Source organism: Salvelinus alpinus, chromosome 20 (genome assembly GCF_045679555.1).
Source record: "Salvelinus alpinus chromosome 20, SLU_Salpinus.1, whole genome shotgun sequence".
Lineage (NCBI taxonomy): Eukaryota > Metazoa > Chordata > Actinopteri > Salmoniformes > Salmonidae > Salvelinus > Salvelinus alpinus.
The window spans coordinates 52,639,136-52,657,340 of record NC_092105.1 but is presented as its reverse complement, the minus strand read 5'-3'; the positions used below and the strand labels follow the sequence as shown (position 1 = coordinate 52,657,340).

General features: G+C 44.2%; 1 protein-coding gene across 2 annotated transcripts in view; it reads right to left on the bottom strand.

Moving 5' to 3' along the window:
* The window catches only part of clybl (citrate lyase beta like), a 175,037-nt gene that overhangs the window by 79,225 nt on the left and 77,607 nt on the right, over window positions 1-18,205 (bottom strand). For both annotated transcript variants that reach the window (XM_071356129.1, XM_071356128.1), the window contains exon 2: window positions 11,430-11,643. In XM_071356129.1, the coding sequence (XP_071212230.1) occupies window positions 11,430-11,643 (214 nt within the window). The remainder of the gene's footprint in view (window positions 1-11,429; window positions 11,644-18,205) is intronic.

The following is an 18,205-nucleotide window of genomic DNA, read 5'->3' as shown; positions in this document are numbered from 1 at the left end:
GCCAATGTGAGTAAAGAATTTAAACGTGTTAACCCTCGCAAGGCTGCCGGCCCAGACGGCATCCCAAGCCGCGTCCTCAGAGCATGCGCAGACCAGCTGGCTGGTGTGTTTACGGACATATTCAATCAATCCTTATCCCAGTCTGCTGTTCCCACATGCTTCAAGAGGGCCACCATTGTTCCAGTTCCCAAGAAAGCTAAGGTAACTGAGCTAAATGACTATCGCCCCGTAGCACTCACCTCTGTCATCATGAAGTGCTTTGAGAGACTAGTCAAGGATCATATCACCTCCACCCTACCTGACACCCTAGACCCACTCCAATTTGCTTACCGCCCCAATAGGTCCACAGACGACGCAATCACACTGCACACTGCCCTTACCCATCTGGACAAGAGGAATACCTATGTAAGAATGCTGTTCATCGACTACAGCTCAGCATTTAACACCATAGTACCCTCCAAACTCGTCATTAAGCTGGAGACCCTGGGTCTCGACTCCGCCCTGTGCAACTGGGCCCTGGACTTCCTGACAGGCCGCCCCCCAGGTGGTGAGGGTAGGAAACAACATCTCCACCCCACTGATCCTCAACACTGGGGCCCCACAAGGGTGCGTTCTCAGCCCTCTCCTATACTCCCTGTTCACCCATGACTGCGTGGCCATAAAGTCATGGGTGAACAGCTCAATCATCAAGTTTGCAGACGACACTGCAGTGGTAAGCTTGATTACCAACAACGACAAGACAGCCTACTGGGAGGAGGTGAGGGCCCTCGGAGTGTGGTGTCAGGAAAATAACCTCTCACTCAACGTCAACAAAACAAAGGAGATGATCGTGGACTTCAGGAAACAGCAGAGGGAGCACCCCCCTATCCACATCGATGGGACAGTAGTGGAGAAGGTGGAAAGTTTTAAGATCCTTGGCGTACACATCACGGACAAACTGAAATGGTCCACCCACACAGACAGCGTGGTGACAGCGCCTCTTCAACCTCAGGAGGCTGAAGAAATTTGGCATGTCACCAAAAACACTCACAAACTTTTACAGATGCACAATCGAGAGCTTCCTGTCGGGCTGTATCACTGCCTGGTACGACAACTGCTCCGCCCACAACTGTAAGGCTCTCCAGAGGGTGATGAGGTCTGCACAACGCATCACCGGGTGCAAAGTACCTGCTCTCCAGGACACCTACACCACCCGATGTCACAGGAAGGCCTAAAAGATCATCAAGGACAACAAACACCCGAGCCACAGCCTGTTCACCCCGCTATCATCCAGAAGGCGAGGTCAGTACAGGTGCATCAAAGCTGGGACCGAGAGACTGAAAAACAGCTTTTATCTCAAGGCAATTAGACTGTTAAACAGCCATCACTAACATTGAGTGGCTGCTGCCAACATACTGACTCAATCTCTAGCCAATTTAATAATAAAAAAATGGATGTAATAAATGTATCACTAGTCACTTTAAACTATGCCACTTTATATAATGTTAACATACCCTACACTACTCCTCTCATATGTGTATACTGTACTCTATACCATCTACTGCATCTTGCCTATGCCGTTCAGCCATCGCTCATCCATATATATTTTTACGTACATATTCTTATTCATTCCTTTACACTTGTGTGTATAAGGTAGTTGTTGTGAAATTGTTAGATTACTTGTTAGATATTACTGCACGGTCGGAACTAGAAGCACAAGCATTTCGCTACACTCGCATTAACATCGGCTAACCATGTGTATGTGACCAATAACATTTGAATTGATTTTATTTTATTGGAGTCCACCTGTGCTAAAATCAATTGATTGGACATGATTTTCTGTCTATATAAGGTTCTACAGTTGGCAGTGCATGTCAGAGCAAAAACCAAGCCATGAGGTCAAAGGAATTGTCCGTAGAGCTCAGAGACAGGATTATGTCGAGGCACAGATCTGGGGAAGGGTATCAAAACATTTCTGCAGCATTGAAGGTCCCCAAGAAGACAGTGGCCTTCATCATTCTTAAATGGAAGAAGTTTGGAACCACCGAGACTCTTCCTAGAGCTGGCCACCGGGCTAAACTGAGCAATCGGGGGAGAAGGGCCTTGGTCAGGGAGGTGACCAAGAAACCGATGGTCACTCTGACAGAACTCTACAGTACTTCTGTGGAGATGGGAGAACCTTCCAGAAGGACAACCATCTCTGCAGAACACCAATCAGGCCTTTATGGTAGAGATGTCAAAGGTGCTTCAATAAAGTACTGAATACTTACAGTACCAGTCAAAAGTTTGGAAACACCTAATTCAAAGTTTTTTCTTTATTGTTACTATTTCCTACTTTTTAGAATAATAGTGAAGACATCAAAACTATGATATAACACATATGGAATCATGTAGTAATCCACAAATTGTTAAACAAATTAAACAAAACCGCCCTTTGCCTTCATGACAGCTTTGCACACTCTTGGCATTCTTTCAACCAGCTTCATGAGGTAGTCACCTGAGATGCTTTTCCAACAATCTTAAAAGGAGTTGCTGAGCACTTGTTGGCTGCTTTTCCTTCACTCTGTGGTCCAACTTATCCCAAACCATCTCAATTGGGTTGAGGTTGGGTGATTGTGGAGGCCAGGTCATCTAATGCAGCACTCCATCATTCTCCTTCTTGGTCAAATAGCCCTTACACAGCCTGGAGGTGTTTTGGGTCATTGTCCTGATGAATAACAAATGATAGTCCCACTAAGTGCAAACCAGATGGGATGGCGTATCGCTACAGAATGCTGTGGTAGCCATGCTGGTTAAGTGTGCCTTGAATTCTAAATAAATCACTGACAGTGTCACCAGCAAAGCACCCCCACACCTTCACACCTCCTCCTCCGTGCTTCACGGTGAGAACCACACATGTAGAGATCATCCGTTCCCCTACTCTGCATCTCACAAAGACAAACAAAAAATCTCAAATTTGGACACAGACTAAAGGACAGATTTCCACTGGTCTAATGTCCATTGCTCGTGTTTCTTGACCCAAGCAAGTCTCTTATTCTTATTGATGTCTTTTAGTAGTGACGCAGTCTCTTCTGAACAGTTGATGTTGACATGCGTCTGTTACTTGAACTCTGTGAAGCATTTATTTGGGCTGCAATCTGAGGTGCAGTTCTGTATTTGTATTTATTATGGATCTCCATTACTCTTCCTGGGGTCCAGCAAATTTAAGGCAGTTTATTCAATTTTAAAATGGACTATTTCTGGCTGGTAACTCTAATGAACTTATCCTCTGCAGCAGAGGAAACTCTGGGTCTTCCTTTCCTGTGGCGGTCCTCATGAGAGCCAGTTTCATCATAGCACCTGATGGTTTTTGCGATTAGGATTTTCGGATTGACTGATCATGTCTTAAAGTAATGATGGGACTGTCGTTTCTCTTTGCTTACTTGAGCTGTTCTTGCCATAATATGGACTTGCTCTTTTACCAAATAGGGCTATCTTCTGTATTTTTTTTATTTTACCTTTATTTAACTTCTTATGGATAGGGGGCAGCATTTTCACATTTGGATGAAAAGTGCGCCCAGAGTAAACGGCCTCCTACTCAGTCCCAGATGCTAATATATGCATAATATTATTAGTATTGGATAGAAAACACTCTGAAGTTTCCAAAACTGTTTGAATGATGTCTGTGACAATAACATAACTTATTTGGCAGGCAAAACCCCGAGGACAAACCATTCAGATTTTTTTTTTTTTAGGTCACTCTCTTTTCAATGAATTTTCATTGGGAATCCAGATTTCTAACGGACCTTTCTGCAGTTCCTATCGCTTCCACTGGATGTCAACAGTCTTTAGAAATTGGTTGAGGTTTTTCATTTGAAAAATGAAGAAGTAGCCATGTTTAGAATGAGACTCGAGTGAAGTGTACTGTTTGTTAGAGGCGCGTGACCAGAAAGCATGCTACACATTGTTTTCCTCCGGTAAATAACACAGATCATCCCGTCTTCAATTTGATCGATTATTTACGTAACAAAATACGTAAAGTTGTATTATAAAAGTAGTTTGAAATGTTTGGACAAAGCTTACAGGTAACTTTTGTAGTCATGTTGAGCGAGTTGGAACCGGTGTTTTTCTGGATCAAACGCGCCAAATAAATGGATATTTTGGATATATATCGACGGAATTAATCGAACAAAAGGACCATTTGTGATGTTTATGGGACATATTGGAGTGCCAACAGAAGAAGCTTGTCAAAGGTAAGGCATGAATTAAATCTTTATTTCTGCGTTTTGTGTCGCACCTGGAGGGTTGAAATATGATGGTCTGTGATCGTTTGCTGGGGTGCTATCCTCAGTAAAGCATTTTTGAAATCTGACACGTTGGCTGGATTCACAACAAGTGTAGCTTTAATTTGGTATATTGAATGTGTGATTTCATAAGTTTAATTTTTATAGTAATTTATTTGAATTTGGTGCTCTGCATTTTCACTGGATGTTGGCTAGGTGGGACGCTAGCGTCCCACATATCCAAGAGAGGTTAACTAGGCAAGTCAGTTAAGAACAAATTCTTATTTTCAATGACGGCCTTGGAACAGTGGGTTAACTGCCTGTTCAGGGGCAGAACGACAGATGTGTACCTTGTCAGCTCGGAGATTTGAACTTGCAACCTTTTGGTAACTAGTCCAATGCTCTAACCACTAGGCTACCTACCGTATACCACCCCTACCTTGTCACAACACAACTGACTGCCTCAAATGCATTAAGGAAATAAATTCCACTAATTAACTTTTAACAAGGCACACCTGCTAATTGGAATGCATTCCAGGTGACTACCTCATCAAGCTGGTTGAGAGGATGCCAAGAGTGTGCAAAGCTGTCATCAAGGCAAATGGTGGCTACTTTGAAGAATATCAAATATAAAATGAATTTTGATTTGTTTAAACACTTTTTTGGTTACTACATGATTCCATATGTGTTATTTCATCGTTTTGATGTCTTCACTATTATTCTACAATGTAGGAAAGAATAAAAAATAAAAAATAAAAAACTTTGAATGAGTAGGTGTGCCCAAACGTTTGACTCGTACTGTAGCTGGAGAGGTATAGAAGGGGAGGAGGGAAGGGAGAATCCATCCATTCATCCCTCAGTTACGCTCATCTTTTCCCTTCTCCTGCCATCCCTCCTCCTCTCTCCCTGAATCCCATAACATACGTAGCGCATGGTGATGTAGGAGGGGAAAAAGGGAAGGGAGAATCCATCCATCCTTCCTCTCTTTTTCCAACTCCCTCCATCCCTTCATTCCCTAGCACACATAGCGGTGTGGGGGAGTGAGAATACATCCCTCCCTTCCACTCCTTTTTTCTTCCTTCCTTCCATCCCTCTCTCTCTCCCTCCGTTCAAAAGCACACGTAGCGCCGGGCCGTGGGTCAGCCAGGGAAAACAAAGGGAATGTAACAGGATAATGAGAGAGGGAGAGAGGAACCTCTGTGTTCTCTCTTTCTCAGCATTTTATGATCCCTCTCTCTTTCTCTGAACCCCTGGCCTCAACCCACAGCATCTGGAGCATGTGTGTGTGCGCGCGACGTGTGTGTGTTTCTGTCCCAAGAGACGAGGGCCATAGAGAGGGATGCTAGGAGTACTCAGTATTGTATCACACACATTGTGCTGAAGAATTACCCCACACACTATGAGGAAACCCCATCTACTACCATTCCAGAAGAACAATCCAAGCCATAGACAATCATTAAATTGTCTGCACCTTCCACGAATTCTGAGCCCCCACCCTCCCATGGACCACACCCCACACATGACTGTGGCAGGACGCCTGCCGCTTAACCCACACACTGATAGGACTAACACACACACACAAGCATACATGACATGCAAGAACGCACACACAGGTCTGTGACAGGCAGATTGGTTTGGCAAAGACAGGGTGTGTGTATGATCTCGTTGAGGCAGGATCTATTTTCTGGGTGAGCGGCTCAGATTATTTTGTAATTCTTGGCAGGTTGGCTGGGAGTTTCTCGCAACTCTACAAGGCTCACTGAAGAGATCAGGGGCACACATACACACAGATATCAGTGCATGCACAAACACACAGCCGCAGACAAGGGCACGCATACAGAGACACAGACAGACACACACACACACACACTGAGGATTGATCCCCAAGTGTCCCATCTGTCAAATAAATATTAATTTGACTCTTTTTACTTTTAGAATAAATGTCTCAAACTTCCTCTCTTGACTAACAATATGTGCATTCAAATTAAGTCCTTATTGGAAGACAATTGGCTGCATCATTTATGTTAAACTGAAAACTTTGATGTGTGGACAACAAATTACAATGAATTCTGAGAAGAAAAAAGATATTACCTAATATCCAAGTGCAATCCATAGCAATGTAACAACTACGTAAGGCACTTCAGAAAGAATTAAGCAAACTATATACGGTACACACAACTTACAATATGATTCTGAAGGCAACACTTCTCACTTCCTACTCGCTGCCACCAGCAGAACTGGAACATAAATACAATTGACAATAATCAGCTGACACCAAACATTGCATTAAAGACAGTAGCTGTTTTTCTATGTAGCAGATCCAATAATATAGATTAAAGGACAGGGAATTACACCACGCGTTTCCCTACACTATAACATTAACCCAGGGTGGGACAAATTGAATGACTAAGAATGACGCTTGCTGGTGGTAATGGAGAGTGGAGTAAAAATATCAATTGATTTCCTTACGATGTTTACAAGTATGTGCTGTAGTAAAGTGGAGTTGTTTTGTCAAAAGTCAAATGTGTCCTATGCCTAATCTTAGAATACTTTTAGTGAACTGCTACAGAACAAAACAAATATGTGATCCAATGAGAATTATTGGATTTGGTATACGGTATGTAGAGTGCATTCGGAAAGTATTCAGACCCATTAACTTTTTACAAATTTTGTTATCTTACAGCCTTATTCTAAAATGGATTCAATTGTATTTTCCCCTCATCAATCTACACACAATACCCCATAATGACAAAGCAAAAACGTTTTTAGAAATGTTTTTTAATTACATTAACATAAGTATTCAGACCTTTTACTTAATACTTTGTTGAAGCACCTTTGGCAGCGATTACAGCGTCACGTCTTCTTGGGTATGACGCTGCAAGCTTGGCACACCTGTATTTGGGGTGTTTTTCCACTCGTCTCTGCAGAGCCACTCCTGCGTTGTCTTAGCTGTGTGCTTAGGGTCGTTGTCCTGTTGGAAGGTGAACCTTAGCCCCAGTCTGAGGTCCTGAGCGCTCTGGAGCAGGTTTTCATCAAGGATCTCTTTAATTTGCTTCGTTCATCTTTCCCTCGATCCGGACTAGTCTCCCAGTCCCTGCCGCTGAAAAACATCCTCACAGCATGATGCTACCACCACCACGCTTCACCGTAGGGATGGTGCCAGTTTTCCTCCAGATGTGACGCTTGGCATTCAGGACAAAAAGTTGAATCTTGGTTTCATCAGACCAGAGAATCTTGTTTCTCATGGTCTGAGAGTCTGGAGCTCTGTCAGAGTGACCATCAGGCCCTTCTCCCTCCGATTGCTCAGTTTGGCTGGGCGGCCAGCTCTAGGAAGGGTCTTGGTGGTTCCAAACTTCTTCCATTTAAGAATGATGGAGGCCAATGTGTTCTTGGGGACCTTCAATGCTGCAAAACGTTTTTGGTACCCTTCCCCAGATCTGTGCCTCGACACAATCCTGTCTCGGAGCTCTATGGACAATTCCTTTGACCTCATGGCTTGGTTTTTGCTCTGACATGCACTGTCAACTGTGGAACCTTATATAGATAGGTGTGTGCCTTTCCAAATCCTGTCCAATCAACTGAATTTACCACAAATGGACTCCAATTTCGAGTCTCATAGCAAAGGGTCTGAATACTTAGTTTTTTATTTGTAATACATTTGCAAACATTTCTAAAAACCTGTTTTCACTATGTCATTATGAGACGTTGTGTGTCGATTGCTGAGGATTATTCTTTTTTTATCCATTTTAGAATAAGGCTGTAACGTAACAAAATGTGGAAAAAGTCAAGGGGTCTGAATACTTTCCGAAGGCACTGTACATACACACACAAAGGTCCTTCACCTGAGCTCATTTTAAATGGCATTGCGGGTCGTCACAACAGGACATAAAATGACTGGCCTGTCTCGTGGCTTTGTGCACACACACACACACGCATCTCCATGCACATACTCATAAACACGTTTGCCCACACACACAATACAACAACAACAGTAGCTCTCTACAGTTCCAGATGCCTGTGCAGGTCAGCCCCGAAGTGACTCTTCTTATCAACTGTATACAAGAGGAGCTAGAAACAAACATTTCGCAACACTCGCAATAACATCTGCTAAACAAGTGTATGTGGCCAATAACATTTGATTTGAATTCAGCATTCTCTGTGTTAGTCTTGCCAACCCCCATTGTCACGCCTCTGAGAAGCAGCGGTTAACTTTACAGAAATACTATTGGTCAACAACTCAGTTTTTATATCCTAACATCTCAGATGCTTATAAAAGGGTCTAAGATTCATTGTTCTATAAGCTCTATATTTTAAATGTTTCATTTAAAAAACCTGTTTCCACTTTGTCATTATGGGGTATTGTGTGTGGATTGATGAGGAAAAGTTTTTACACAATCCATTTTAGAATAAGTCTAACGTAACAAGTTGTGGAAAAAGGGAACAGGTCTGAATACTTTCCGAATGCACTGTATAAATCCCAAATCTGTCTTTCACTGTGTGTCTTCCATATTCACATGGATGACGTGACTAAATCATTATGGTGGACAATATTAGGCATTGTGAAGAGTAACATTTGGATGACAAGATGCATTGACTATAAAACAACTTTTTGTTCAAACACTTTTCTTTACAAATCAAAAAGGAACTGTGTGTGTGTGTGTGTGTGTGTGAGTGAGAGAGTGAGCGAGAAAGAGAGAGGAGCAATTCAGAGCAAGAGCGCTGGTCACCATGTTTGTGTTATGTGGCAGTCACTACCACCACCTGCAGGAGAGTGGATCAGATGACACAGAAAGACAGACACACGCACCAAAACCTAGCCAAAGACATCCTCACCCCTGGTCTCTGCCAATAGCCTACAGCTAATGAAACCAGGGCCATTTTATATCTCAGAGTTAGTCTTTTTCTAACCCATCAAAATGGGCAATGTGTGTATATGTGTATATGTGTGTGTGTGTGTGTGTGTGTGTGTGTGTTAGTGTGTGTCTATGCGTGTGTCTGTCTGTGCATCCGTGCTCGTGTAAGATATATATATATATATATATAAAATATTGTGTGTGTGTGAAGTTGCTCCCTTCCGGCGCAGCCACGCCACCCTACCATCTGGCGAAGGAAATGGAGTGTGAAGTACAGTATAGTTTTGGACCAGGCTCTGTTTCAGAGGCTCAGCAGTTAGTTCATTAGTTCCAAACTTCCAGGGATTACACAGAAAATCTCAACGGAGGGGAGTCAGGAGGGAGGGATGGAGAAGTGAAGGAGATAGAAGGCCAACAGGGGAGAGCGAGACGTCAGGAGGAACGCTAGCCTATAGGGTACGAAGAGAAGGTACCAAGGGGGGGATGAAAGAGACAGGTGTAGCCGTCAGCTCCACTACAGGGTTTCAGCTTGCCCTCCTCCACCTCATCCCCCTCTTCTCCTCCTTCCCACTGATCTTACAGATATGATGATATGCATAATAGTGTTAGTGCGGTCAGCCTTGTCTTCCCCCCACTATTTCCCTCCTCCTCTCCTCCTCCTCTCCTTCTCTCTAGACTTTTGCTCCTCTCCCCCTCCTCTCTGTTTCTCTCCTCTCAGGGTAGCAGTTAGCAGGCTCTGGGCAGCTCTCTTTCACTCCGTCTGTCAGTCGGGCAAGAACAGGGGCAGCGTGGGGGCCTGGCATCGGTTGGCACGGCGACAGGCCCGCTGTGCCGTTGTCATGGTGAAGGTAATCGCAGCGAGGGTTAGCGGGCGAGCGTAGCGACTGTAGCTAACAACGTCGATAGAGAGACAAACAGGAAGGCCGGATAGCTTAGCTCTCTGGTGTAACAATGTTACACCATAATAGGTTAGCGGCGAGCTTGGTTGATTCTCAAAGGTGACGATTGTGACAATATGTCTTCTGCGGTCTTCCTTCACTCACCATTTAGCGTTTTCACAGATTGAATGGATTCTTTAAAAAAATATTAGAGGGAAAAATATCTAAATCATGAATGCATTCAATGGCAAAATGTCATTATCAGTTCTGCAGCATTAATTGGCGGTGTAAAATGGACGCCTGCACGCACACACACGAGAAGTGTAATTTAGCCCCGTAGGAAAATAAAGCGTCCTGTCTGAAGGTATACAACAAAACCCCCCACGGATTTCCAATTGCCACAATGCACAAAGCAGCTGAGAGAGTGGGAAGTGGAAGACAGGGAGCCGGGGAGAAAAAGGTGCCTTTAATTAAAGAGTTAATAACTAATTTCAACGTAGTACTAACCTAGCAAATAAATCATATATCACAGGGTTTGCCGCATTATGGCAGAATTTTTTTGAGGCTTAACATATGGTCGTGACAATTGACTGAATCCTGCTCCGACTCGGGAGCGCTGTTGTGGAGCGTTAGGCCGTCACCAGAACAGAAGGGGGGACAGTAATGGGATTAGTAGGAAGGGGATTCTTGGAATACAATACTATTTTTCCATGGTTGTCTGTGTGTGTGCGCGCGCGTGTGTACACAATGCCACATTCCTCTCCACCTCTTCCACACAAAGACATAAAGCTTGTTGTTTCTAAACATTGACATCCTTATTAACAGGCTCAAAGCTGTTTAGCCTGTCAGTCACACTACTCCTTTTTGAGTTTATTCCCTTTCGACAGAAACCGTCTGAGCCATATCAATCATCTTTATTATCATGACTTAAAAACCTTTTCCCCTTCTCTTCTCCAACCAATCATGATTTCATGGGGTGGGCAGGGGAGGCCGGCGGGGCCAATGGGGAAGCCGTGTGGGCAGGATAAGAATGCTTTTTAACCTGCTGCATCTGCTGGCTTCCTGCTGCTTGCCCAGTTGGGACTCAGTGGGATGTGGTCACCTTGTTTTAAAGGCAGGGGATAGGGGGGCCGGCAGAGGCCTTTGTGGTATTGTAATGGGGTGAAATTAGCTTGTTTTAAGCATCTCTTTTAGGTCATTTTCTCATTCACCACTGATTAAGGCCTGGTAGCACCTGGCTGACCGAGAGAGTGAGCTGGAATTAAGATTTTAGCCAAGGTGGAAGCTGACACACACACTTGGAGATGGTTGTGCAAGTGTGTGTGTCATGCAAGGTACAAGTGTGTGTGTGTGTGTGTGTGTGTGTGTGTGTGTGTGTGTGTGTGTGTGTGTGTGTGTGTGAGAGAGAGAGAGATGCCTGTGTGTGAGTGTGCACACCCATATGTGTCTAACAGTACCTTCTTGCTGAGGGCCACTCCATCCTCACAGTCCAGTACGGCACAGTCTAGGCCGCGCAGCGATGCCAGTTTCCTCAGCTTCCTCTCGTCATTGCCGGGGCAGTAGAGCACGGCGCGCCGCGGCACATATCTCAGGTTGGTACAAGCTACGTGATGGCTGTGACATCCACCACGACACCACGGTAAAGCCACAGATAGGAACCAGCGAGTGTCCCTGTCAAACAAAGGGTCATATAAATGTATAGGCCTATTTGTAGAAACACACGTGCACGTGCCGCCCACATGCACAAGTGTATGCTGCAACACTAATTATAAAACAAAGTAAAACAAACATAACCTGTTATAACTGCTGTACATGGATGTTTCAACACACTGTAAAAGTGGATGTCGTTTTGTGTTCAATCCCCATTGACAATGATCTTGCCCCAGAATTAAGAGCCATACAATTGGAAAGGGACATTCCTGAAAGTTCTGGTTTCCTTTCCTAACCCTCGTTGGAAAACCTTAGCTGTTTCCCTTTTGGTTCTCCATTCAAGTGAATGAGCTGTGTTGACCTGGGCTTTGAAAGCCTTTACCAGTGACAAGATCACAAACATATGCAAATGCTCTCCAGTAGGGCTTAGCACACCCAGCTGAATACACGTATTAAAGACAGTGTGTGTGTGTGCGTGTGTGTGTGTGTGTGCGCGCATGTATGCATGCAAGTGCTTGTGTGTGTGTGTACTATAAAGTTTGGACAACACAGCAAATCTTCATAGAATGTCCTAGAATCAGAGGCTGGCTCTAGCAAACAGAAGAGACTATACAAACACCACAGAACCTATGGAGAGACACACAGTCTCTCACATACATTTAGCAATGTTTAGATAGGCTCCGCTGCCTACAAACTAGCACACATTTAACCACACACATGTACGCAAAACACACACACAAAATCCACACTCACATACACCATGTAAACACACACACACACACTCTTTTTAGTCAGTCACACACCAATAAATCACAGTTATGACACACAGCACACACTCGTCACATCTTAATTATTGTTCTGTCGCTCGGGCTGCTCAAACTATTAGCCCTAATGAATGGCCTAAATGATTAGGATCACATAGATCTAATTACAGTAGGAAACAGCCTCTCTGCTGTCACTGCAGTCTCCCTAAACCTCCAAGGTCCTCTCCAAGGGATCATATTTATAGAAAGCGAGAAGAAAGGGAGAGAAGAGGGGGATATGGTGCTCCTTGTAAAAAGGAAGAGGGAAGCCTTCTCTTTTCTACTCTTTTGTTCTCCTTAAAGGTGCTAAAGTCCTTTTAATAGCCACTTAAGCCCATCGACCATGCTTATGAATGCCCTGCAGAATCAATTTGAGGGTCTAATCTGGAGCAGGGGGATGATGCAACTAAAGCAGGGGAAATTCAAAGCCAATTCAGGTGGGTTTTAGTTCTCTCTTTAGTGGGTCTCAGGTACACATAGAGTAAGGCTCTCTGTGGGGGTCTCCTCGAAACGCTAGTGTGTTTAGATTTGGTAAGTAACAACATCTCACAAAGGACTAAAGGCTAGAGGGCAGAAGGAATATGCAAAATAAGCAAGCCTGTGTGAGTCATGTGGATTGGAGGGAATAGAGGTAAAGAGGGAGGGTCTTGCTGGATGTCACTTTGGGGGACAAAAAGCTACAGGGCCATATTGACGAAGGAGAAGAAAAAAAAGCTAAATTAGAATGAAAAATAAAGAGGGTGTGGGGGATGGAGGAGGGAGGTAGAGGTCAGAAGGGGGGGTGAGGGATGGAGGGTGGTGGTTGTTGAGACCCAAATGAAGTCCTCTCCATTCAGTACAGACCGCTCTGGGGTGAATGGTTAAAGAGACATTTTAAGTGCCCACTTGAAAGGCAAATAAATTATAATGTAAGTGAGGGACGCTTACCAGAAGATGTTGGCGGTAATTAAGGAATAGATTTCATAAAAAATGTAAAAAACTACAGAGAGGGGGGAAAGAGCAGAGAGAAAAGGAGGAGCGAGAGAAAAGTGAGAGGAGAGAAGAAAGAGAGGGATAGAGAAGGGGCCCTTTTATGTGGAGTCACCAGAGACAGAAGAGGAGTGGGAGACCAGATCAGCTGACACAGAGGTCAGACACCACACTCAGCATTTCTCAAATCTCTCCCTTTTCTTCTTTCCATTGTTCGCTCTCTCTTCCCCCCTTTTAGCTCAGTGCAGGGAGGCTGCCGTCGCAGTAACCCGGCGACTGCAAGAGGGAAGAGGGGAAAGGTGAGGTCAGTGTGATAGATATGTGACCCGTTTTCAGGTATGTCGCAAGTCACGACTTCACAGGAGAGCCATTAAAACAAGGTTTGCTTTATTTGATGGTCCGATCACATTATGATTGGACCATTAAATAAAGCAAACCCTTTTTAGCCCAAACTGTAGGAGAAAGCGGGAGGTGCACTGGGAAGACCAGTGTTAGTTACCCTCAGCGTTTAGACAGTGTGAATTAGCCTACTGGTTTCAATGCAGCGGGTGCTTGATCAATAGTACAGTATGGCACACCTGTGCCTGTGTGCGCAATAGCAGGTTAAAGCATACAGATGTAGGATCTTAATTTGATCACCCTATTGCAAGAAACTGTTCTGAAATGCAGAAATGTATCAATCGACTAGAGCATACAGGTCGCAGTGGTGGGTGGTATATGGGGCTTTGGTGACAAAACGGATGGCACTGTGATAGACCGCATCCAGTTTTCTGAGTAGTGTTGGAGGCTATTTTGTAAATGACATTGCCGAAGGTTTGTTAACACAGTATCCAAAGAAGGGCCAAATGTATACAGAATGGTGTCTGCGTAGAGGTGGATCAGGGAAGCACCCGCAGCAAGAGCGACATCGTTGATATACACAGAGAAAAGAGTCGGCCCGAGAATTAAACCCTGTGGTAGCCCCATAGAGACGGCCAGAGGTCCGGACAACAGGCCCTCCAATTTGACACACTGAACTCTGTCTGAGAAGTAGTTGGTGAACCAGGCTAGGCAGTCATTTGAGAAACCAAGGCTGTTGAGTCTGCCGATAAGAATACGGTGATTGACAGAGTCGAAAGCCTTGGCCAGGTCGATGAAGATGGCTGCACAGTACTGTCTTTTATCGATGGAGGTTATGATATCGTTTAGTACCTTGAGCGTGGCTGAGGTGCACCCGTGACCAGCTCGGAAACCGGATTGCACAGCGGAGAAGGTACGGTGGGATTCGAAATGGTCAGTGATCTGTTTATTAACTTGGCTTTCGAAGACTTTAGAAAGGCAGGGCAGGATGGATATAGGTCTATAACAGTTTGGGTCTAGAGTGTCACCCCCTTTGAAGAGGGGGATGACCGCGGCAGCTTTCCAATCTTTAGGGATCTCAGACGATACAAAAGAGAGGTTGAACAGACTGGTAATAGGGGTTGCAACAATGGCGGCAGATCATTTTAGAAAGAGAGGGTCCAGATCGTCTAGCCCAGCTGATTTGTACGGGTCCAGGTTGTGCAGCTCTTTCAGAACATCTGCTATCTGGATTTGGGTGAAGGAGAAGCTGGGGAGGCTTGGGGAGGTAGCTGCGGGGGGTGCGGAGCTGTTGGCCGGGGTTGAGCATGGCCAGCCGTAGATAAATTATTAATTCTCGATTTTTGTGGATTTATCGGTGGTGACAGTATTACCTAGCCTCAGTGCAGTGGACAGCTGGGAGGAGGTGCTCTTATTCTCCATGGACTTTACAGTGTCCCAAAACTTTTTGGAGTTAGAGCTACAGGATGCACATTTCTGTTTGAAAAAAGCTAGCCTTTGCTTCCCTAACTGACTGCATGTATTGGTTCCTGACTTCCCTGAAAAGTTGCATATCGCAGGGACTATTCGATGCTTGCGCAGTCCGCCACAGGATGTTTTTGTGCTGGTCGAGGCAAGTCAGGTCTGGAGTGAACCAAGGGCTATATCTGTTCTTAATTCTACATTTTTTGAAAGGGGCATGCTTATTTAAGATGGTGAGGAAATTACTTTTAAAGAATGACCGTTTACACTAGTGACCATGTCCCCCACGCATCCCAAAGGCAGAGGTGTTGCAAACATTTAAGATAGCAAATTTCAAATTTACCCCACCCAAAATTAATGCGTTACCGTCTTTTGAGCTTCTAGTCATGAAATCTATGCAGCCTACTCAATCACTTTTTATAGCTACTGTTTACAGGCCTTCTGGGCCGTATATACAGCGTTCCTCACTGAGTTCCCTGTATTCCTATCGGACCTTGTAGTCATGGCAGACAATATTCACATGGAAAAGTCCACAGACCCACACCAAAAGGCTTTCGGAGCCATCATTGACTCAGTGGGTTTTGTCCAACATGTCTCCGGACCTACTCACTGCCACAGTCATACTCTGGAATTAGTTTTGTCTCGTGGAATAAATATTGTGGATCTTAATGTTTTTCCTCATAATCTTGGACTATCGGACCACCATTTTATTACATTTGCAATCGCTACAAATAATCTGCTCAGACCCCAACCAAGGATCCTCAAAAGCCTCGCTATAAATTCTCGGACAACCCAAAAATTCCTAGATGCTCTTCCAGACTCCCTCCACCTACCCATGGACGTTATGACATTGGCCATAAAAAACTAGCTCCCTGGTATACAGACAATACCCGAGCCCTGAAGCAAGCTTCCAGAAAATTGGAACGGAAATGGCGCTCCACGAAACTGGAAGTCTTCACACTAGCTTGGAAAGACAGTACAGTGTAATATCGAAGAGCTCTTACTGCTGCTCGATCATCCTATTTTTCAAACTTAATTGAGGAAAATAAGAACAATCCAACATTTATTTTTGATACTGTCGCAAAGCTAACTAAAAAGCAGCATTCCCCAAGAGAAGATGGCTTTCACTTCAGCAGTGATAAATTCATGAACTTCTTTGACGAAAAGATCATGAGAAAGAAAATTACGGACTCCTCTTTGAATCTGCATATTTCTCCAAAGCTCAGTTGTCCTGAGTCTGCACAACACTGCCAGGACCTAGGATCAAGGGAGACAGACAAGTTTTTTAATCCTATATCTCTTGACACATTCATGAAAATAGTAATTTAAGTATGCTCCCTCTAATTATCTCTCCCTCCCTCCCCTCCCAGAGGAACTGAGCCATGGGACTACCTGGCCTGATGACTCCTTGCTGTTCCCAGTCTACCTGGTCGTGCTTCTGCTCCAGTTTCAACTGTTCTGCCTGCGGCTATGGAACCCTGACCTGTTCACCGGACGTGCTACCTCGTCCCGTAACTGCCATTTTTTACTTTCTCTCTCTACCGCACCTGCAGTCTCGAACTCTGAATGCTCGGCTATGAAAAGCCAACTGACATTTACTCCTGAGGTGCTGACCTGTTGCACCCTCTACAACCACTGTGGTTAGTATTATTTGACCCTGCTGGTCATCTATGAACGTTTGAACATCTTTGCCATATACTACTTTAATCTCCACCCGGCACAGCCAGAAGAAGACTGGCCACACCTCAGAGCCTGGATCCTCTCTAGGTTAGTTCCTAGGTCCCTGCCTTTCTAGGGAGTTTTTCCTAGTCACCGTGCTTCTACATCTGCAATGCTTGCTCTTTGGGGTTTTAGGCTGGGTTTCTGTATAGCACTTTGTGACGTTGCCTGGTGTAAAAAGGGCTAACATAAATAGATTTGATTGATTGATTGATCAGTTTACTACTGCACTGTAGAGTAAATTATTGTGGGATATGTCTTACTACTACTACAGTATTACCTTAGAGGTCTTATGGATAAATTAAAAACGGATTGTTTAGAGAGGAATTTACTCGAATGCATGCACACACATGCACACAAAGAGCCAAAACCACCATGTCTTATATGTCTTATACAGTTGAAGTTGGAAGTTTACATACACCTTAGCCAAATACATTTAAACTCAGTTTTTCACAATTCCTGACATTTAATCCTAGAAAAAATGTCATGTCTTAAAACAGTTAGGATTACCACTTTATTTTAAGAATGTGAAATGTCCAAATAAAAGTAGAGAGAATTACTTATTTAAGCTTTTATTTCTTTCATCACATTCCCATTGGGTCAGAAGTTTACATACACTCAATTAGTATTTGGTAGCATTGCCTTTAAATTGTTTAACTTGGGTCAAACGTTTCGGGTAGCCTTCGACAAGCTTCCCACAATAAGTTGGGTGAATTTTGGCCAATTCCTCCTGACAGAGATGGTGTAACGTTGTCAGATTTGTAGGCCTCCTTGCTCGAACACACTCAGTTCTGCCCACAAATGTTCTATAGGACTGAGGTAAGGGCTTTGTGATTTGCGACCAAGCTTTAACTTCCTGACTGATGTCTTGAGATGTTGCTTCAATATATCCACATTATTTTCCTGCCTCATGATGCCATCTATATTGTGAAGTGCACCAGTCCCTCCTGCAGCAAAGCACCCCCACAACATGATGCTGCCACCCCCGTCCTTCACAGATGGGATGGTGTTCTTCGGCTTGCAAGCCTCCCATTTTTTCCTCCAAACATAACGATGGTCATTACGGTCAAACTGTTTTATTTATTTTTTCATCAGACCAGAGGACATTTCTCCAAAAAGCATGATCTTTGTCCCCATGTGCAGTTGCATATCGTAGTCTGGCTTTTTTATGGCGGTTTTGGAGCAGTGGCTTCTTCCTTGCTGAGCGGCCTTTCAGGTTATGTCGATATTGGACTCATTTTACTGTGGATATAGATACTTTTGTACCCGTTTCCTCCAGCATCTTCACAAGG